At 42.2% G+C, this 18,845-nt stretch overlaps 1 protein-coding gene across 2 annotated transcripts in view; it reads left to right on the top strand.

The window, feature by feature from the left end:
* The window catches only part of usp54b (ubiquitin specific peptidase 54b), a 56,529-nt gene that overhangs the window by 27,435 nt on the left and 10,249 nt on the right, over positions 1-18,845 (top strand). For both annotated transcript variants that reach the window (XM_085416760.1, XM_085416759.1), the window contains exons 4-15: positions 202-336; positions 1,588-1,701; positions 1,837-1,919; positions 3,529-3,634; positions 7,032-7,178; positions 9,741-9,890; positions 10,450-10,642; positions 10,868-11,050; positions 11,381-11,600; positions 13,508-13,888; positions 13,971-14,098; positions 14,197-14,355. In XM_085416760.1, the coding sequence (XP_085272886.1) occupies positions 202-336; positions 1,588-1,701; positions 1,837-1,919; positions 3,529-3,634; positions 7,032-7,178; positions 9,741-9,890; positions 10,450-10,642; positions 10,868-11,050; positions 11,381-11,600; positions 13,508-13,888; positions 13,971-14,098; positions 14,197-14,355 (1,999 nt within the window). The remainder of the gene's footprint in view (positions 1-201; positions 337-1,587; positions 1,702-1,836; positions 1,920-3,528; positions 3,635-7,031; positions 7,179-9,740; positions 9,891-10,449; positions 10,643-10,867; positions 11,051-11,380; positions 11,601-13,507; positions 13,889-13,970; positions 14,099-14,196; positions 14,356-18,845) is intronic.

The following is an 18,845-nucleotide window of genomic DNA, read 5'->3' as shown; positions in this document are numbered from 1 at the left end:
GCACTTTTGTCCCTGACAAGATCACAACTAGCTTTGTTTGTGTGTTTCTTTGTTTTATGGGTCATTTGACAGAACATGGTTCCTCTTTACAGGGCAGCTGTGTTTAGAGGTTTTTGATCTGCTCTGTAAAAAAGTAAAGTAATGGATCTTTGAGGAAAAGAAAAGAAATTAACAGATTCGTGGATGTCTTTCTGTTTGCAGAGTATCTTTGCTCAGTTCCAGTTCAGCAGTGAGCGCGTCTTGCCTTCAGATGCACTGCGGAGCGCTCTGGCCAAGACTTTCCAGGACGAACAGCGCTTTCAGCTGGGCATCATGGACGATGCTGCTGAGTGCTTTGTGAGTCTGCGACAACATTTATCCGTACACACACACCTGCACACATAAATAAGAGGTGAGGGGATGCCTAAAGGCTGATCTGAGCGAGTGTTTGAGGAACTCCCACATCTTTACTGCAGTCGGAAGCCTTCAGGGGAGAGGAGATATCGAGCACAGCAGCCTCAAAGAAATATGCCTTTTGACAAGCGTGGAGTGTTCACTTTTTGTTTAGACTCTCTGTGTTTGTGACTCCACCGCCGGTGCCTGTTGGGTTGTTACACTGTTATGCTGTGAGGGATTCCTTGTCATCTCATCTGATGTATCTTCAAGCTTACGAAAAACATTGAACTTAATGGGAAAACACACCATCTCCCCTGAGTGCCTTTTCAGGAGCTCTGCAACCAAACTTAAACAGCTATCTTATTCTGTCGGCCAACAATCTGACCAAAAGATAAAATCATTACTCCTTTCTGATAGCTGAAGAAAACATAATCATTTAAAACATCCCCTGGCAGCGTTCAGTCGCTAGGGAAAAACATGCATTACCCACAGTAACTACAGTTGGTCTACTGTGGCAGTGTAACTTGAAGATGTGCAACACCGTCTGGAAACTGAGAATGTTCATCTTCAGTTTGAATGTGCTGCAGCCAACACGATTCAAGAGGCACAAATTTAATTTAATGTTCTCCCTTTCTGTTTTTTTCTGGTTTCACAGTTGGTAAGTAGTTCGCAGGTGTTTGCAGTCTTCAAACTGTGTGCTAGCAAACAAAACAATTACAAGGAGGTCTTGGTTCAGAATAGTACACCTAGGGACGGCCAGCAACCTCCAGCAATCACTCCCGATCGGGTTCATGAAACGGTACAGTACATGATTGATCTTTCCAAAATATTTGAGTTCTACGTGCAGCGGATGCTAAAATATTCTGGTGACACTCCACAGGTTCTGTTACTTCACTTCCTCGGCGCGTTCCTCTTTTCAAACCCTCTTGTTGCGTTCTTTTCGCCACTTTTGTGCCTCTCTCTTTCTTCGTGTGCGTTTTATGTGTGTGCCTGAGAGGCGGTGTCTGATCGATTGGTAGTAAATGTGTTCAGTCAGGGAATCCGTCGGCTTCTTATGAAATATAGATGCAGCTCCCACGGTCAGATTAACAAGAGCACCAACAGAGAGGAGCGATCAAACACGCGCTCGCGCACGCACCCACACTATAACCGACCATATTCCCGTACATACCACACACACATTAACTGATGTCTTTCCCACGTGTTTCTCAGGAGAACCTCCTGATGCGAATCCACTTCCATATCAGCGCAGAGAGTAGAGAGGACATCTGCACAGCAAAACACTGTATTCCACACCAGAAGTTTGCCATGACTCTGTTCGAACAGGTAAGGGGATGTTTGTCCCTTCTGCGCCCTCAAAGAGCTGCTACATCTTTCACTTTTTGAATGCATTAATTAAACCGTCCAAACAACATGAGCGCGACGTCTTGGTATGAACCTCAGAATGCTTTTCGTTTCCAGTGTGTGTGTAACAGCTGTGGAGCCACATCAGACCCCCTGCCCTTCATTCAGATGGTTCATTATATCTCCACTACATCCCTGTGGTAAGACAAGACGCACACCTACACACCTAAACACACACAGACACACCTACACACACTGCAGTAAATCTGGCAGCAAGCTGTGGCGGGGTGGCAGTAAAGGAAGGTACAGCGTGTTCCCTACTTCCCTGAACGGGTCCCTTACTGAACCGTGAGTGGCAATCACACATTACGTCCACACACGTGTATCTTCGTGCAAGGGCAGGTGAGGATGTGCAAAACGATTCCCCCATGTACAGGTAGATGATGTTGTGTTGACAAATACACATGCAGGATGTGTGCGTACTCAAAAAAACCCAGCACATGTCCCGAGTCAATGAAATAAGGTGCAGGGAAAGTAATCAATCGGGGGCAAAAGTACAAATAAACACTCTATGTCAAAGTAGTTGTGGGGCACAGAGGTACCACAGGTCTCTGTTTGTGCCTGTGAGCGCTGCCAAGCTATTTTTACCCTTAATGAAGCCTGTTGTTTACAGTCTAGATAACCAAATATGCAAAAGTCAGCATGAGTAAGATAGTCAGAGGGCACCAAAAAGAGAAAACAAATGTGTGGTTCAAGCACACGGTGCAAGAGTGTACCCAGCCGGTGTGTTGTTGTCGTTGTATTTTCTGCTTTCTTAGACTCCTCATCTGACTGTGTATCTGAAGAGGAGAGGTTGAGCAAGGGGTTGAAATCGAGTGAGAGAGTGTACAGAGAAGAGGTTGAGTTCATTTCAGGCTAATGGAAGAGGTGAGAGGAGGCGAGGAGAACGGCTAGGAGGAGGACAGGTTTTTAAAATTGTTATTCTTAAAGGAAAGAAATATGTCGCTAGAAAAAGCAAAAAGCAAACAAATAAAAACAAAAGCACAATGCCGAATAAATGCACGCATTATCCCATACTGGGTACCAAGCCTGAGACAGATTTGTAAAGTTTGTTTTGTATTCACAGAGAATTATAACATATATTTGAGCTTGTCCTTCAGAGGACAATTGTACTTAAAAGGGATAAACAGAGCTTAGTATTAGTAAGTGTCATTGTTTTATGCTTTAGTGAAGGAGATTGTCAGAGAAAAATGCATTTATGGTGGACAAGTAAAGCTTTCTGAGTGGATAATTGTAGAAGAACTTCTTCAACAGTAATGCTGATATATGGTTAATGCTCAATTACTACAGTGGGGTCAAAGATCAGCATCAGTCAGACAGGGTTTAGAAATGTTCTCAGACTTAAAAGGTTTTTTCACAGCTGACATGCATGTCTATATAATCTACATCTTTTTCTTATTTATTATTTTTTCATTTAAAGAATATAACGTTTGTGAAGTGAGAGAAATACTGGAGTAAATTTCATTTGGCTTCGTAGTATAGTGTGTTGCACATTTGCCTAATGAGTGCTTGTCTTGCTAAGTTACCCACTGTAGAGGGATTTTTCATTACCAGCATCAATATCTAAATGCAGAGGAACAAACAAACAAACTTATCAAGTTTTCCTTCTTTTGGGTCTAACTCTGGGATGCATTCACTCACCGGGTGTCTGATTTTATTTTGTGTGTGTGTGTGTGTGTGTGTGTGTGTGTGTGTGTGTGTGTGTGTGTGTGTGTGTGTGTGTGTGTGTGTGTGTATCCAATGCTGCAGTAACCAGGCAGTGAGGATGCTGGAGTGCAGAGAGAAACCCACGCCGGACATGTTTGGAGAACTGCTCCGCAACGCCAGCAACATGGGAGACCTACGCAACTGCCCCGTGAGAGCGTGCACACACAGGACACTTTTGCATGACGCACGTGCACTCCTTTCAACGTGCACAGAAAACGTGCATTTCATTTTGTGCCCTTCCACGCTCAACTTCTTCCCTTTTATCAAGAGAAGAATGTAATCAGGAAACTAAAGCAGGGTGAAAATCACATTCTGAAAATATAATTTGCACTTGTTTCATCATTTCTTTGTTATTTTTCCTCCTTCTCGCTACGGCGGGTCTCTGTTACATAATCAGCGGCTCATTTGCATTTTCTTCCCGTTTTTCATCTCTCTTTCTATTACGGGAAGCATTTTCCAAGTTGTCCTCGTCGACCTCCCATACAGTAAATGATGGCAATCATCAGTTTCTTCTTGTGGGAGAAAACTGTGTTTGGTTGTTCAGAGGAAGATCGGTTTGAAATTATACATGAAGACGGAGTGTTTTTGGAGTAAGAGCCGTGCACGAAATGCGAACTGTAAAAGCAATAACGGGAAGAGAAAAAATGGCGTACGTGAACAGAGGAATTTTCAATGATTCCTTTGTTCTGCAGGCTTGTGTGTTGCGATGCCACATGGGGAAGTGCTGCTGCTGAATAGATCCAGTTTGACCACACACACCCACCTCTGTCTGCCAAAGTATCTGTACAAAGAGCCTCCTCTCTGGGCACGGGCGAGCAGCTGCCCCTCTCGTCACACAGCACAATCACCACTTCCACTGCTGCAGCCACACTAACACACACCCAGTGTTTCTTTAACCACGGTAAACGTTGGCATTGTGTGCGCAGTCCCACGGGAGACACACAACCTGTCTGTGTTTATCTTTCATCACTTGCAGCGCTGATCTTTTGTTAATACCACCTTGGGCGTTGCTCAAACAAAGTGATGGTATTTGGATGGAAGCGAGGCTGCTGGATGATACTGTAAGTGTGAGATTGAAGATAGGACAGTGCAGGGACTGGATAATGTGATTGATGGCGAAGTTTTGCACAGGCGATTTGAAATTTGGCGAGTTGTGAACTAATATCAGTGCAATAAAGTGAATATGTAGATGAGATGATCAGTGTTTTAGCTCTTCAGATGTTCATCAAAATGTAAACATTATACTGGATCACTGTGACATGTGACAACAAAATAAAAATGTTCATGTTTTCTATGTAGTCTTTTAATGTGACACGTTATTTACTCATAGGATTTACTCAGTGCTCCCGTTCATGTTTTTTGAGTAGGGAATGGTGTGTATATATCTATATGAAACATTTAGATCTTATAAGACTTACAGAGTGTATACTGTGATTTATTTCAGAGCACATATAACATAAATGCACTATTTAAGCTGCAGAAATTCTTATCTTCCCCTCCGATGTACTAGTGCTGTTGCTTGGCATCCCTGCCTGCTATTTTCAACCCTTCCACCACCTCAGCATCCACCCACGGGAGGGCTGTTTACTTATTATGCCCCAATTTTATCCATCCATTTTCTTCCACTTATCCAGTTCAGGGTCACAGGGGGGCTGGAGCCTATCCCAGTTGTTACAGGGCGTGAGACACGGTCCATCCAGGACAGGTCGCCAATTTGTCACATTCACACCGGCAGCCAAATTGCAGTCACCACTTAGCGTAATCCCGTGCATGTCTTTGAACTGTGGGAGAATGCTGGAGTATCTATGTGGTGTGGTGTTGCGCGCTAAACACCCCACCTCCATGCCACCCGCTCCCCAATTTTTATGTAACATATTTACATGACACCCATCCTGGATGCCAGCCTGGACGCCAAATTCAAACTATATTTTTGTGCTGTAATAAATCTGTGATGCTTCACTAAAAGATATTACATTTAAACTTTTACTAGTAACCAAGTTTCTTCAGAACCAGCCAGAATTAGACTGCAGTTTTTTTTATATTGCAGCTGATTTAAACAACTCTACACACTGTGGGCAGTGCATTGCTATGTTACCCCATCAAAGTAATCCATTACTATAGTTACTGTGATTGTTCATTTGGTAGAAAAAATAAGACATGTCACTATCCAATGTAATGAAAGAAAAAAATTAGAATTATTATTTAACATACTTGGCTGCTGCTGGCTGTGCAGGATTCAAATGTATGTATATAAGTGATCATAGATTTATGGCTTCAGATATCCATTATCTATAATGATACATTTATCAAATGACTTGTGAAATGGGCCTGTGTGTTGGATTTTTGTAGTTTTGGCTGTGATCCGTATTGATATAATAAAGCGGTTTACATAATCTAGCTAAACTGTTGGCTTGTTTACAGCCTCTCTCATCAGCTGTGGTGGTTTAGGCGTTTATCAATCCTCCATGAACGATCTCTTCAGTGACTCCATTATTAAAGATGAGAAAGCATTTTCATTCCGCTGCTCTTTGATTTGTCAGGAAGCAACAACAACAAGCTTTGTGTCATTTTAATCTGAAGAATGCCACAATCAGCATACTGCGATCCTACAGTAGCATTTGACCAGCAGCCCTGTTATATAACTCTCCGTGTCTTGGAAAGGTCTGCATGGCCACAGTGATTTAAAAAAAGAAAAAGAATGGTGGGGGAAAAAAATCTTTGCATATAAAATTCAACGATGAGGCTGCACCGATCAATGCTGTATTATGAAGCAGAGCGAATCTGTTTGCACAACCGTTTGATGAATGATGTTGTCAGCGGCTGTTCCCCTCAGCGCTGAGAGCTAACTGAAGCTGTGTCCCGTCCATGTGTCCTAAGCATACAGATAGCCTCGTGTCTCAGTGCTGTGCTGGTTGGCTGCTGCTCCCTGGCTTGTGTTTGTGTCCCTTTCTGAGAATTGAGAAGCAGACCCTGGCAAAATACCTTCCTGCCATTTCTGGTGCCAGTGCAAGACAGCCCGCCGCCCACAAAGGGAGAGTTCTGTGTGCGATTGTGCTTATGTGTGCGAGTGCTGTGTTTGGCAAAGTGTCTGGTTGCCAGGGTGTTCTCAGGCTGTTTCCGAGCCTGCTCTGCCAGCACTGCGTGCATGCTTGCGTGTGTACATGTGTGTACGTTTGTGTGTGTGTCTGTGTGCACCAGCTCTGTGGTGGGTCATGACTCAAAGGAAGAATTCAGAACACACGGTTCTGAACTCAACAGAAGGCCCAAGGGACAAATACAACTCAGCACAGCACTTCTTCCTCTGTCGTTCTCTCTTACAGTCCTTTCATGATCTCTCTGTTTTTTTTAGCCTTTTGTCTCTGTCCCTCACGCTCCTACTGTTCAGGTTTTCCGTGTGTGTGCGTCTTCATTACTGCCAAATAGGGATGGCTTTAGTGATGTGCACACTCTGTAGCCTCATCACACATGATGAATAAAGCTGTTTAATCACGCACTCTTTTTTTGTTTTGTTTGTTAACCTCCTCTCGTCCTTTTCGCTCTCACAGAGTAACTGTGGGGAGGTATTGCGTATCCGCCGGGTGCTGATGAACTCACCGGAGATTGTGTCCATCGGGCTGGTGTGGGATTCAGACCACTCTGACCTAGCAGAGGATGTCATACACAGCCTGGGAACCTGCTTGCGTCTGGGAGATGTAAGCGACCGCACATTATACACTCCTTTGAACAAAATTAGCGTATATCGTGTGTTTCTATCCAAGCAGCTGAGCCCAAACTGACATAAATACACAGATGTAATTTCCCTAATATTCTGTGGCGAAAATAGCTTTGTGTGCAGTGTGTATATGTGAATCAGAAGGGCTGTTAACTCCCAGCAAGCACCAGACGCCCCTGGGCCTTTTCAAGTCTAATTTCAAAACCAGTCAGGGTCGGTAAAAATACTCATAAATACTTGAATTTTATTGAAGTGAAGGTGAAAATTTGTTGTTTTTTTTGCAGAACAATGGAAACGTCTAAGATTAAATTTGTTGCAATTTAAAAAGTTTAGTTGACATCTGCATGACACTTTACTGTTCAAAAATGCAAACGTATGCATATCTTATCTTATTTGCATTGTATTTGGGTGTGAAAGGTTTGCAATTACACAGCAACACATTATTAACAAATAAAACAAAACAAATGCAAAAACTAGTGCTGGATGGGATTTCTTAAAAATGTTTGCTTGCAGAGCTTATTTGTACTGCACTCTGGACAGTCAAAGCCTATTGTTCCCAGATACTCTGGTTGCACAGTGCTGCAGGGGTTTATAGAGTCGTCTCACAGGAAGAAGAGGTCTCCTTTCAAGGTTCAGTCAAATGTAGATATAAAGGGATGTCATTTCAAGGACCAGTAAATTCAACCTTTTTTTTTTTTGCTGGGTTGTCTCAAACTGATTTCAATTAAAAAACAAAAAACAAAACTCACTTTTACTGTAGTGCCACCAACAGGCAAAATTTGCATGTTTTTAAAAGCTTAGAGCCAAATAATTGTAATCTCTTGCTAACAGTGCATGCATACTGGCATACCGAGTGTTTTTGCATGCTAATGTTTTGCAGGAGTGCTGGAGTTTTTTGGTTTTCTGTCCTTTCAAGTAAGGGTTCATGGTAGATTAGTGGCAATGCTCCAGAGCGCAAGCCTGACAATCATACACTGAAATTGGTTTCTCTCTTTTGTTTAAGAGAAAATGCATCACAGTCTACTAGTCCTAGTTTTTACAATAAAACAAAATATTTATGCATATCTCATACCTTTTGGAGAGTTGTTATAAAAGTGAATAAGGTCCAGGGTGTGAAAAATCAGAATACAGTAGAGTCCTAGATTTCCGGACCAAGAGTAGTAATTTGTAATTTGATCTACAGCAAACTGCTTTCTGCTAGATGTAAGCACATGCATAAATTATTTTTCAGCACATTATCACATGCAAACTGCCCGACACAAGCGCATGCATGGATGTATATGTATTTTCAGTGTGTGTGTGTAAACAAATACACAATAACTTGCAATAATGTGCAAGTTCAGCATGTTAAAAAAACAAATTCTGTGCAGATACGACGTAATCTTCCAGACTTTCAATTTTCTTATAAAGAGCTCAGAACGCTACTTCTCCATTTACAGCTACAGCTTTTACACCTCTCTCACACACACGCGCACACACACACACACGTGTTCGACCTCTGATAGTCGGCGTCATGACTGAGTAATGTTGATGCATTTTAATGCCCCTGTTACATCTCCAGCCGCATTCCGAAGTGATATCCATGAATAATGGATTAGTGAATATGAATATGTGTTACAGTGACTCAAGTTTTTCCCTCTATCTTCTGTCTCCGCCTGCTGCTCTGTCTCTTGTTTTCATCCTGCAGCTGTGAGGGGAAAAAAAACAAGCTGTTGAATAAGAAAATCTGAGGTGTTATCTATTGAATTTTCCAAATTGTGTTTAGCTATTAAAAGTGTGTGCATTTCCCTCCACAGTTACTTTCACTTGCTGTTTTTCTGTATCTTACCCATCCCCCTTTTTTACACTTTTATGTCCCGTTTCTCCTCAGATTAGATAACTGTAGTGCTGCTGCTGCAGTAAACCAAACTTTATATTCAGTTAACTGTAAATCAGCTGTTAAATTTAAAAGGAATTAATACAGATCTTCGTTGTTTATCTGCAGATTTATGGGCTGCTGGCTGGACAAAAGAGTTGCGGTTGTGCAAACTTGTTAAGATGTATTTTCTGATTCTTTAAAGATTTCAAAATAATAAATAATGAAAGCATTTGCTGGTTGCAGGACTAGATTTATTCTAGCTTATTATGTTGAATCATGGAGATATATGGTTCATCAAAGCACAGTGGCTAGAATTATACATATGGCTATCAATACACTGCCTTTGTCTGTGCATGTTACTAGCAGTATCATCTGGAGCAAGTGACCTTACTAAGAGATGAGTGTGAGAGCCGTGCATCATTTCCGCTTGAAAAACTGCAGCGTGTATGCAGCACTGTAGGTTTGTGTGCGCTTCGCAAGCAGAGGAAAGTGAGGAGAGTGAAGAATTACTGCATACAGCATATACTAGGTGAGCAAAAATGTGCTTGTATTCACATTAACTAACTCTTCTGTCTCTCTCTCTCCCTCTCTCTCTCTCTCCTATACCGCACACCTCTCCCCTGCATGCCCCCCTCCCTTCTTGTCTCCTCCCCCTCCCTCTTATCTCTCTCTCTCTCTCGGTAGTTGTTCTACCGTGTGACAGAGGAGAGGGCTCGCCAGGCGGAGCTCTACTTGGTGGGCATGGTGTGCTACTATGGCAAGCACTACTCCACCTTCTTCTTCCAGACCAAGATACGCAAGTGGATGTACTTCGACGACGCCCACGTCAAAGAGGTGAGACGTAGTTTGAGTCCCGAGTCTGCACGCTGCAACACGAGGAGCATCTGCTGCATCTTCACTTGTGCCTGTGAGAGCAGAAATGACAGGAGCTGTGCTGTATGTTAGTTTAAGTGCTGCACAGTCAGGTCTTTTGCAGTAGAGGCAGCTTTAGATTGATTATGTGTTTAAGGTTTAATCCCTGTCTTTGTTTAGATCTATGCGCTTAAATCTCAGTGCAAGAACTGTGTTCATATTATGTATGTAATTTAAGTGTGAGTCCTTTTCTTAAAGGCTAAAAAAATCCTCATGAATACTCAGCAGAAATAAGAGAACGAACTTGTGTGCATGTACCTGTCCTAGGCTATCAATCATAGTTCACAATGAGGGTCATATTAGATTATTGACTGAGATAATATGATATCAATGAAGACACAGCAGCACCAAGTGTATTTGACCTTCTACTTTTAGAGGAATATGAGTAGCGTTATATCCTAAAACAGATAGTTATACTTCCTTTTTATGTGTGTGTGCTTATATAAATATATATTTTTGTGTGTGTGCTCTGCATCTCTAGATCGGCCCTAAGTGGAAGGACGTAGTGTCTCGCTGTATCAAAGGCCACTATCAGCCCCTGCTGCTGCTCTACGCTGACCCCCGTGGGACGCCGGTGATACTGCAGGAGAGCCCAAACCCCTGTACCAGCTCCAACCCGCAGCTGGAGCTCCAGCACTGCAGCAGCAAGGCTGGTTACGACAGTGAAGACTCTGGTACAGCAAAGATGATACACTCTGCTAAATATCAGATCGGGTTGATCTGTCTTTATTATTTGAGAACATGCGGGGTTATAGCTTTAAAGCTCTGACCTTCAACCCTATAATCTGCCTCTGCATACTGCAGAGCCTGTGCTATAGTATTATCATGCCTTTAAGTGGAAACATATGCGCATACAGGATTACCTAAAAGGTCACCTCTCTTTCTCTTTTCTCCCACAGGTCGGGAGCCATCCATATCCAGCGATACTCGCACGGACTCTTCGACAGACAGCTCGAGTCACCGAGGTTCTCGCAGCCGATCCCTCCACCAGTCTACAGGCAGCCACCTCTCCAGTGAATCCCAGACCACAGTGGTCTGTAATTACGACACTGGCACACCGCCGCTTGGTGCTGACGCTGGAGGTAATGCTGCTGGTCCAAATGTTCTTCCCCTTAAAAAAAATGCAGTTGCACCTTCAGTCAAGAAACCCTAATGGTTTAAAAAATAACAGCAAATACTCAAGTGTTTTCAGGGAGATGCAGAAAGTATCATTGTTGATATAGTTAAGAGCAAACAGTTATGCGTTTTCAAGTTTCGGTGAAGGGAAATGGGTTCTGCAGAGTCTTCAGGTTATGCGCCTCGTTAATGGTTACTCTCACATTTATTTGCACTGCTGCCTGCATAATTGCCCCCTGTGGGATAAATAAAAATGGTATTGGATTTATTTTCTCTTCCTTTTCTCCCGTGTTCAGAGTCAGCAGTGGAGGGTCCTCCGCGCCCTCCCTCTCCTCCGCTGCAGGAGTACAAGGAGACGGCTGTCTTCCTCCTCTCCTCCCGCAGGCCTCTGACGACCTCTTCCTCTTCCTCCCGTCCTCTGTCGTCCTCCTCTTCTTCCGGAGTTGGGGGCTGCGAGGGGGGGATTGGGGGTCCCCACTGGGAGGATGAGAGCACTAGCAGTGAGAGCAAGTCCAGGTACTGCAGCACTCGTACACATCGGCTGTAGAATTAGGTGAAAGCAAGATGAAAATATTTCACGGTAATGCCTTCTTCAAATCACACGTAAATACTCACATCTCTTCAGGGGAAAAAGTAGAAGTGCTTATTAGATATGGAGCTTATTTTCATGTTGTTAGGCTACTCATTCAATATAACTATAATGTGTATATATATATATATATATATATATATATATATATATATATATATATATATATATATATATATTTCAACACTGTACCCCAGATTGAATTGAAAAGTTAACACGCTGCCCTTCAGCCTGTTAGAAAAAAATCCAGATGAGGAAAAATCTCAGATTCCTCGCTTTGAGTTCATAGTTAAACAGCTCTGCACACTGTGAGACACACAGCAGTCTGTTCCTTCTGATCTTTAAGTGAAAGTTTGAGATAATAACACAACACAGCTTAAAGAAAATAAAATGCACAATATCACAAGAATCGTGGCTGTTAAGTGAACTGTAGCTAGCATCCTATTGTGGGGCACATGCTCAAAGGCTGTGAATGCCCACTTTTTTAAGAGTTTTGGAAGTGAATTTTCAATTTATTTCTGAAATGGCATTTGTGAAATGTCAGTGGAGATTTCCTTATATAACGAGTTTTCAGTTCTGAAACAAGCCAAACAGTTGTGAGGTGAGTCGTGACCATAAAAAGATTTGATTTGGATAAAACGACTAAAAAAAGGCTAAAAGTGCAAGACTATTTACATAATTACGTTTAAAGGTAAAGGAACTTCTCATCCAGCAACCCTTTGTAAATCTAGTTTCCACAACAAAGGACTTTCAACCTTCTTGAATTTAATAGGTTTCATTATCATACTGGTGTATAACAAAAGGTTGGAATATATTTTGTATTTTGTGATGTGTATGTAACAAAGTATAGCCTCATTAGCAACATGTTACAGTCCTTCACTCTTGACTGAAATCAGATTTTCTTGGTAACAGCGACCTCCACCAATCAGAAATGTTGCTGTTTCTATTCAATTTTTCCAGTAGTGACAATATGAGTAAAATGTGCGTTTGTTAAGATAAGGTTGATATCATACAGACTTGTGCTTGGTTAGATTGCTTTGGCTTCTCAATCAAAGTCTGTAACCTCACTCTTGAGATCGATCACCAGACTGTTTAGCTGAGTTACGGCTAGCTGACTAACTGGCCCTGCCTTGCATCACTCTGGGCTAGTTCTTTGAAGAAACATTTTCAGTTATACACCTTTGCAAGATTTATTGTTGCATGAAAACAAAACATTATAGACAAGTTAGTATCACGGATCACATTAGCAGGTAATTTGTCAAGCTAGCCAAGTCGCATTTTCACTGAGATTTGAATTTGCCTGCAGTAATGTAAGCTAGCAAGAAAGCTACAGTAAGTAAGTTAGTTGTAGCTTAGCTAGACCGCTTGAATCTGGCAGTGCTTATTTTGTAAAATTTGCTGATAAAGTAATGCAAGGTGGTCATTTTGTTATGTTAGTGATTAGTGTACTCCATATTATGAAAAGATGTCACTTTGGATCTTCTCTAAAACATGTCCTAAATTATGGGCACATAAATAAAGGTATTACTGTTCTGCAGACACACGGCAACTAACGTCATGAGAAACTGTGACAATCATAGAGGCCTAAAGACCAATCAGTGGCCTGACAACCACTGTTCGCTCTCATCTCTTGTGCAATGTGAAATTGGGATTTAACACAAGAAAAATTATACGTGTTGTACTTTTAAGTAAAAGAATGAATCATAAACAAAAGTAGACATTCTGCAGAAAATTTTACTTTCTTTTGCAGTTTTTAAATAATTTTTACCAGAAGACTAATTTTTTTCAGTCAGTAGACATGTTCAGCATTGAATCCTTGTTCTTTGCTCTCTAGTTCTTCTGGAGGCCGCTACAGGCCAACTTGGAGGCCCAGGAGAGAAGCGCTGAACATCGACAGCATCTTCACCCGACAGAGAGGCTCCTCTGTGGGCTATAACACTGTGCCTGGCCCGCCTCTCCCTCCAGGGCCTCAGGACTCACTCCCTTTAGAGGGACCTGCTCCACTGCTCGGATTGCAAGAAGTAGAAGCCAGAGAAGTTGGGGAGTTGGAGGCGGGGTTTGGGCTGGTTGGGCAGCCCAGGTCTCTGGGCAGTGGGCGGACGATGGGTCCCCCTGCCCCTCCACCTCTGAGAGGGGTGGAGCACCAGCCACGTCTGATTCAGAGGATGGAGAGTGGCTACGAGAGCAGCGAGAGGAACAGCAGCAGCCCCGACAGGTAGGAAACTTACAGATACAGATTAGTTTGTTTGCATTATCAACATTTATGCCTTTCGTTTACCCTTTTCCTTTGTTTACAGGGAGGTGGGGCAACAAAAACGGGTGCTGATGTCAGGTCCTTCATGGCGTTCAGTGCCTAAGTCCAAGAGCAGCAGTGCCATCCTGCAGGAGCTGCCCCCACCTACTTGGAGTGGTGGCACTAATGCAGGTGTGTGTTTTTGCTTAATTTCTTCAACATGCATTTAAATTGATGAATATTTTCATTCCCCATATTTCTCGTGTGTGTGTGTGTGTGTGTGTTTTCAGGCCCAGGGCGTAGTGAGCTAGACGAGCTTCAGGAGGAGGTAGTGAGGAGAGCCCGCCTGCAGGAGCAGCAGAAGCGAAGGGAGGCGGAGCGGGAGGCAGCCATGGGATTTAATCCCAAACCCAGCAAGTTCATGGACCTGGACCAGCTCCAACACCAGGGTATGGATGAAATATGGAAACATAGAAAATCAGCAGCTGGAAGTTGGTAGTGAATATGTATGGGAGTTATATGCTTATGAAATACTTCCAGCGGAATGCAATTTGGGCTTCATTTGCCTATGTTTAATTGATCTTTCCTGATATTTCACTGCCCGCATCAACACTGATTTACTTATACAACAGCTGATGAGTAAGAAACCATTTATGTAAATTTAATGTGTTTAAACCTTTACCCCTCAAAATTGCATTTAAAGCTGCGCCAAGCAGAAACCCGCATAGCAAAGGCCCATCTAGACACTTCCATGTCTCAATTTGTGCTTCCAAAAAAGAAAAGGTGGATATATCTTTGGTATTAAAATGTTATGCTTTATGCTGATAACATGTATATTTATGCTAAAATCTTGCCTGGTGCAGTTTTGAGGTCACCTGTGTCTAGATTAACAGTCACAGTGACTTGTACGTCCATGTGTCTGTCTGACCTCGTCTTTGTCCTCGTTCCCATCTGTTGGTCTGTCTCTCCATCTGTCTCTCTCTGATGTTTTTTTTTTTTTCATCCGTCAGTTAGTTCAGTGTGTTTTATTTCAGAGGACGTGTGTGTTTGTGTGTGTTTGTGTGTGTGGATCTAGCAGTTCCAGCTGTGTTCAGTGTAGCTGAACAGAGCAGAGCACAAATTCCTGTCAGATTAGTTTTTACAAAAATGGAAACTCCTGTGGGGCGTTCACTGACCGGCACAGAGCAGGAAACTCTTTCTGGGTGATTCCTATTTAGAATCACAAGCACAATCCAAGTTCAGTGCTCCGATATCCTGGCTATCCTCCAGAGTTTACAGTGTGTGTATTCCTCTGCTTCCAAAAATGTGTTTCTCTACCTTTTTCGTTCTTGTGTGGTCTATAATGATGTGGGTATCTGTGTGTTATGGTGTGAGCTTTAGATTGTGTCTTTCTTTGACTCGAGTCACACTTTAAGGGTCATTCCATTAATTTTACAGTTAGTTTATGAGTATTGCTATGTGGCCTGTAACAAAACGTTCTGTGATTTCTTCTCCGTCTCTGGAGAATCGGTATCGGCTCTGGGATAATTACTCAACTGATGCCCTCTGAGACTTTAAATGTCTATAATAAACTGTGCATATGGACTTCAAAATTTGGGTATGTACCAGGACGTGAGGTTCTAATATTAGACTCTCAGAGTTGCTTCATGGGGAGAGCAGAAGACTGTGGTGCCTGACTCATATGAAGTGGGATCACAAAGTTTTATAATTCCACCTGGTTTAGTTATTATTCCCTCACAGCAAGAGGGTTCTGGATTCTAACTTTGGCGTGCACGTTCTCCGCGTGTATGCCCGGTTTTCTTTGAAAGCTTCAATTTCTTCTGCCAAAAAAAAAAAAAGAATCATGCAAAATTAAATTCTAAATCTTATGAGTTTCATTTCGTGGGTAAAAGTACAGCTAACTTTCACTTTAAGGTTGCTTCCTTGTGCATTTCTGAGCTTTTGCTTGCACCTCTTCGGTTTTAAGATTGCTTCCTGGAAATCCACTTTATTGATAAAGCTTATAGTGGATCAGGTGATGCAGCCTAGGCATCCTTCACCCTTTTCCCCCCTCCCCTTACCCCAAAGCAGTCGCATCATATGGCTTTTCTTCTCTGCTCCTGGTTCTGCCGGAGGTTTCTTCCTGTTAAAAGGGAGGTCTTCTGTCCTACTTTTGCCAAGTGTTTGATCATAGGGGGTTATCTGATTGTTGGGGTTTTCTCTATATTTTTACAGGGTCTTTATCTTACAATATAAAGTTCATTCAGGCAATTGTTGTTGTGATCTGTGGCTATAGAAATGAGATTGAATTAAACTGAACTGGGATCCAGCACACACTGCAGATGTGCAGCTTGTCAGAATGGGACTTCCATACTAGTAGCACCCAGTGCTGGTGCAGTGCTTCACAGGGAGACCGCATTAAACTGGAAATTAGCCAGACATGCATTTTTACCTGTTATACACAGAATCACAAAAACTTTCAGTTGTTCCTTTAATCAGGTCTGAGTATTATATTTTGCACATGCTTTTTAGCCACAACAGCAATGCAGCTCTGTGGATAGCAATGTCAATTAGGCATTTTGGTGTTAATGGAAATAGTATAACTTCTGCTGAAAGCAGATGACATCAGTTACTTTTTCCTTTAGCATGCTCCTTGAGTCAAATGTTTTGTTTTCTCATACTTTCAGCCTCTTTATTTAGCTTTATTTAGCAAATGTTAACACGCTCACACACAAAATCAACATCTTAAATGTTGTTTATGCAATTAAAAACAAATAAGCTCGTGTCGGGCACCACTTACAAAGTCATTCATGCTGTTTAAGTAGTTATACCTAAAACAACCTCAGCTGCAAATCAGCTACCAGCTTTATAAATAGCAGTGAAAGAATTATGTTCACATCTTGTCTCGACTCAACATTCAAATTAAAGACTTGGGCACGGTCTGTGTGACTTCAGGCTTGACTTTAGATCGACTTTGGGAACACATGGTGTTCCCAAAGTATGTGTCCATATTCCTGTGTGTGTGACTTTTTCATGAATATTTGATCAGTTCATCCACAAAAGATATTTTTCTGTCATGTTTTATTGTGAAGACGTGTTTAGGTGTGTGTAAGTGAGAGTTTTATATAAACCGCAGGTGTTCAGGTTTTCCCCTCCTACTCAGAACTAACTAAATCTACATCAGGGATTATTATGTTGTGTCCTGTCTGCCCTACTGTGTTTGCTTCACTGTGTTTAGTCTCATGTACCTGACACTCACCTGTGTGCACATTCAACCTTGATGAAGTGAAAGGACGAGTTGTGAACGAACAGATGGCATCACTATCAGTGCTATTGTGTAACAGAATTTGGGTTCCCACACCCGTATCGATGGATTCGGGCATACTTCAAACAATCTGCCTCAGTGTTTCAGAGGTTACAGCCAACAGCAACAACAGAGCTGCCATCCGCCTTCCTTTCTTCTGCCTCTATCAATCTGAAGTCTATAAACTCAAGCCAAAACGGATGATGGCTGCTCTTTTGTTGTCCACTTGTGCATTCTTTGTAACCAACTAGCACCACTGAGAGTGCACACTAAAAAAAACCTTGGTCTTAGAAATATCTTTGTAGTTTATTCCCTTGTCTGGTGTGTGTGGCTTCATGAACGCAGCCCCAGTTTCAACTCATTTATCTAATGTTCAATTTTTGAGTCACCAACAGTACAAGTTAGTATATTAATGTGATTACATCAGAGTTGCTAAGTGGGAAAAGATGCTGGGTCCCTGCTATGAAATCTTCCTATTGTTTCCTCTTATGATATTGCCAGTGTCTGTCAGCTTGAAAACAAGAGGGTGTCCTCAGAGAAAAAATAACTGCCAGTTTTGTGCAAGTTGAAATCACAGGATCAGGGTAAACAATGTAGCCCAGGCAGAGAAGAGGCACAAACTTTGACTTGACAGTGAGCCTGCATAAACTGGCTGTCATACCAAACAAAGGAAGACTTAAGAAGCAAAACATCTGAGTGCATTAAACGGAGCGGGGGTCTGTTTTCTTTCATGCATCTATAACTTTTCATTCGCTTTTTTTATCTCTTTCATGGTTTCACAATCTCAGTTTTAAAGATTTAACAGGTTTATGTGGTGCAATTTGTTAATCTTCCCTAAAGGGTTGTCTCCTTCTGCACCTTCTGTCTGGGTTTCATTTTGGTGAAGGGGCTGCAAGGATTTAAATCAGGCGAGCATAGTAGTGAGGGTAGGTAGTGTAAGGAACATTATGGGCACATGCAAGTGGTCAGAATGAGACCTCCACAGAGTGATTTAAGTAAAGACCAGCTTTTGAGGCAGCTAAGAGTCTGACAAGTAGACTGCCTTGAAACAGGGAGCAGTCAAATTTAAGTCAGGTGAGATTTTTGCTTTATTTAGAGCATTTTCTGTCAGTTTGGCTTTGGAATAGGCACTAAATGCCAAAATGCTATGACATCTGTGACCCTCGGTACCAGCAGCAGTAGCTGTGGCACTGAAGAAATTTGCAGTAAATTTGGAGGAAACACAGCACTATGGTTTCTACATTTATCTAAAAGCCACTGATCGCAGCTGTTGAGTGTTGGATCCAGTTTCTTCTGAACACAATAGTAAAAACTTGTTGTTATTGCTGCAAAAACCTGAATTGTAAGCTTCTAAGTGATTGGATATTTCTCACCAAAATGATTGGGGATTGAAGTTAGGTTAGGTTTTGAGGACATCCCACTTTGCAACTCTTTACTTATGTAAAATACTCACACATTGATTTACAGCAGCAGAGTGTAATGCATGCTGGCCCCCTCACAAACACTCCTTCTGCTCTGCTTCTCTTTTCTCTCTCCTTTTGTATTATAATCGTTTACTCTCATCCCTCCTCGTGTCTCCTTTCTTGTTCCGTTCCTCAAACTTTCTCTCGCTTCCACTCTGTCGTTATATCTTTCTGTCTTATTCTCCTTTTTATC

The sequence above is a fragment of the Rhamphochromis longiceps genome, linkage group LG8, assembly GCF_057381845.1.
Source record: "Rhamphochromis longiceps isolate RC_006_pf linkage group LG8, R_longiceps_female_GT1.1, whole genome shotgun sequence".
NCBI lineage: Eukaryota > Metazoa > Chordata > Actinopteri > Cichliformes > Cichlidae > Rhamphochromis > Rhamphochromis longiceps.
The sequence above is the reverse complement of the archived record's forward strand: the minus strand, read 5'-3'. Positions and strand labels throughout refer to the sequence as shown.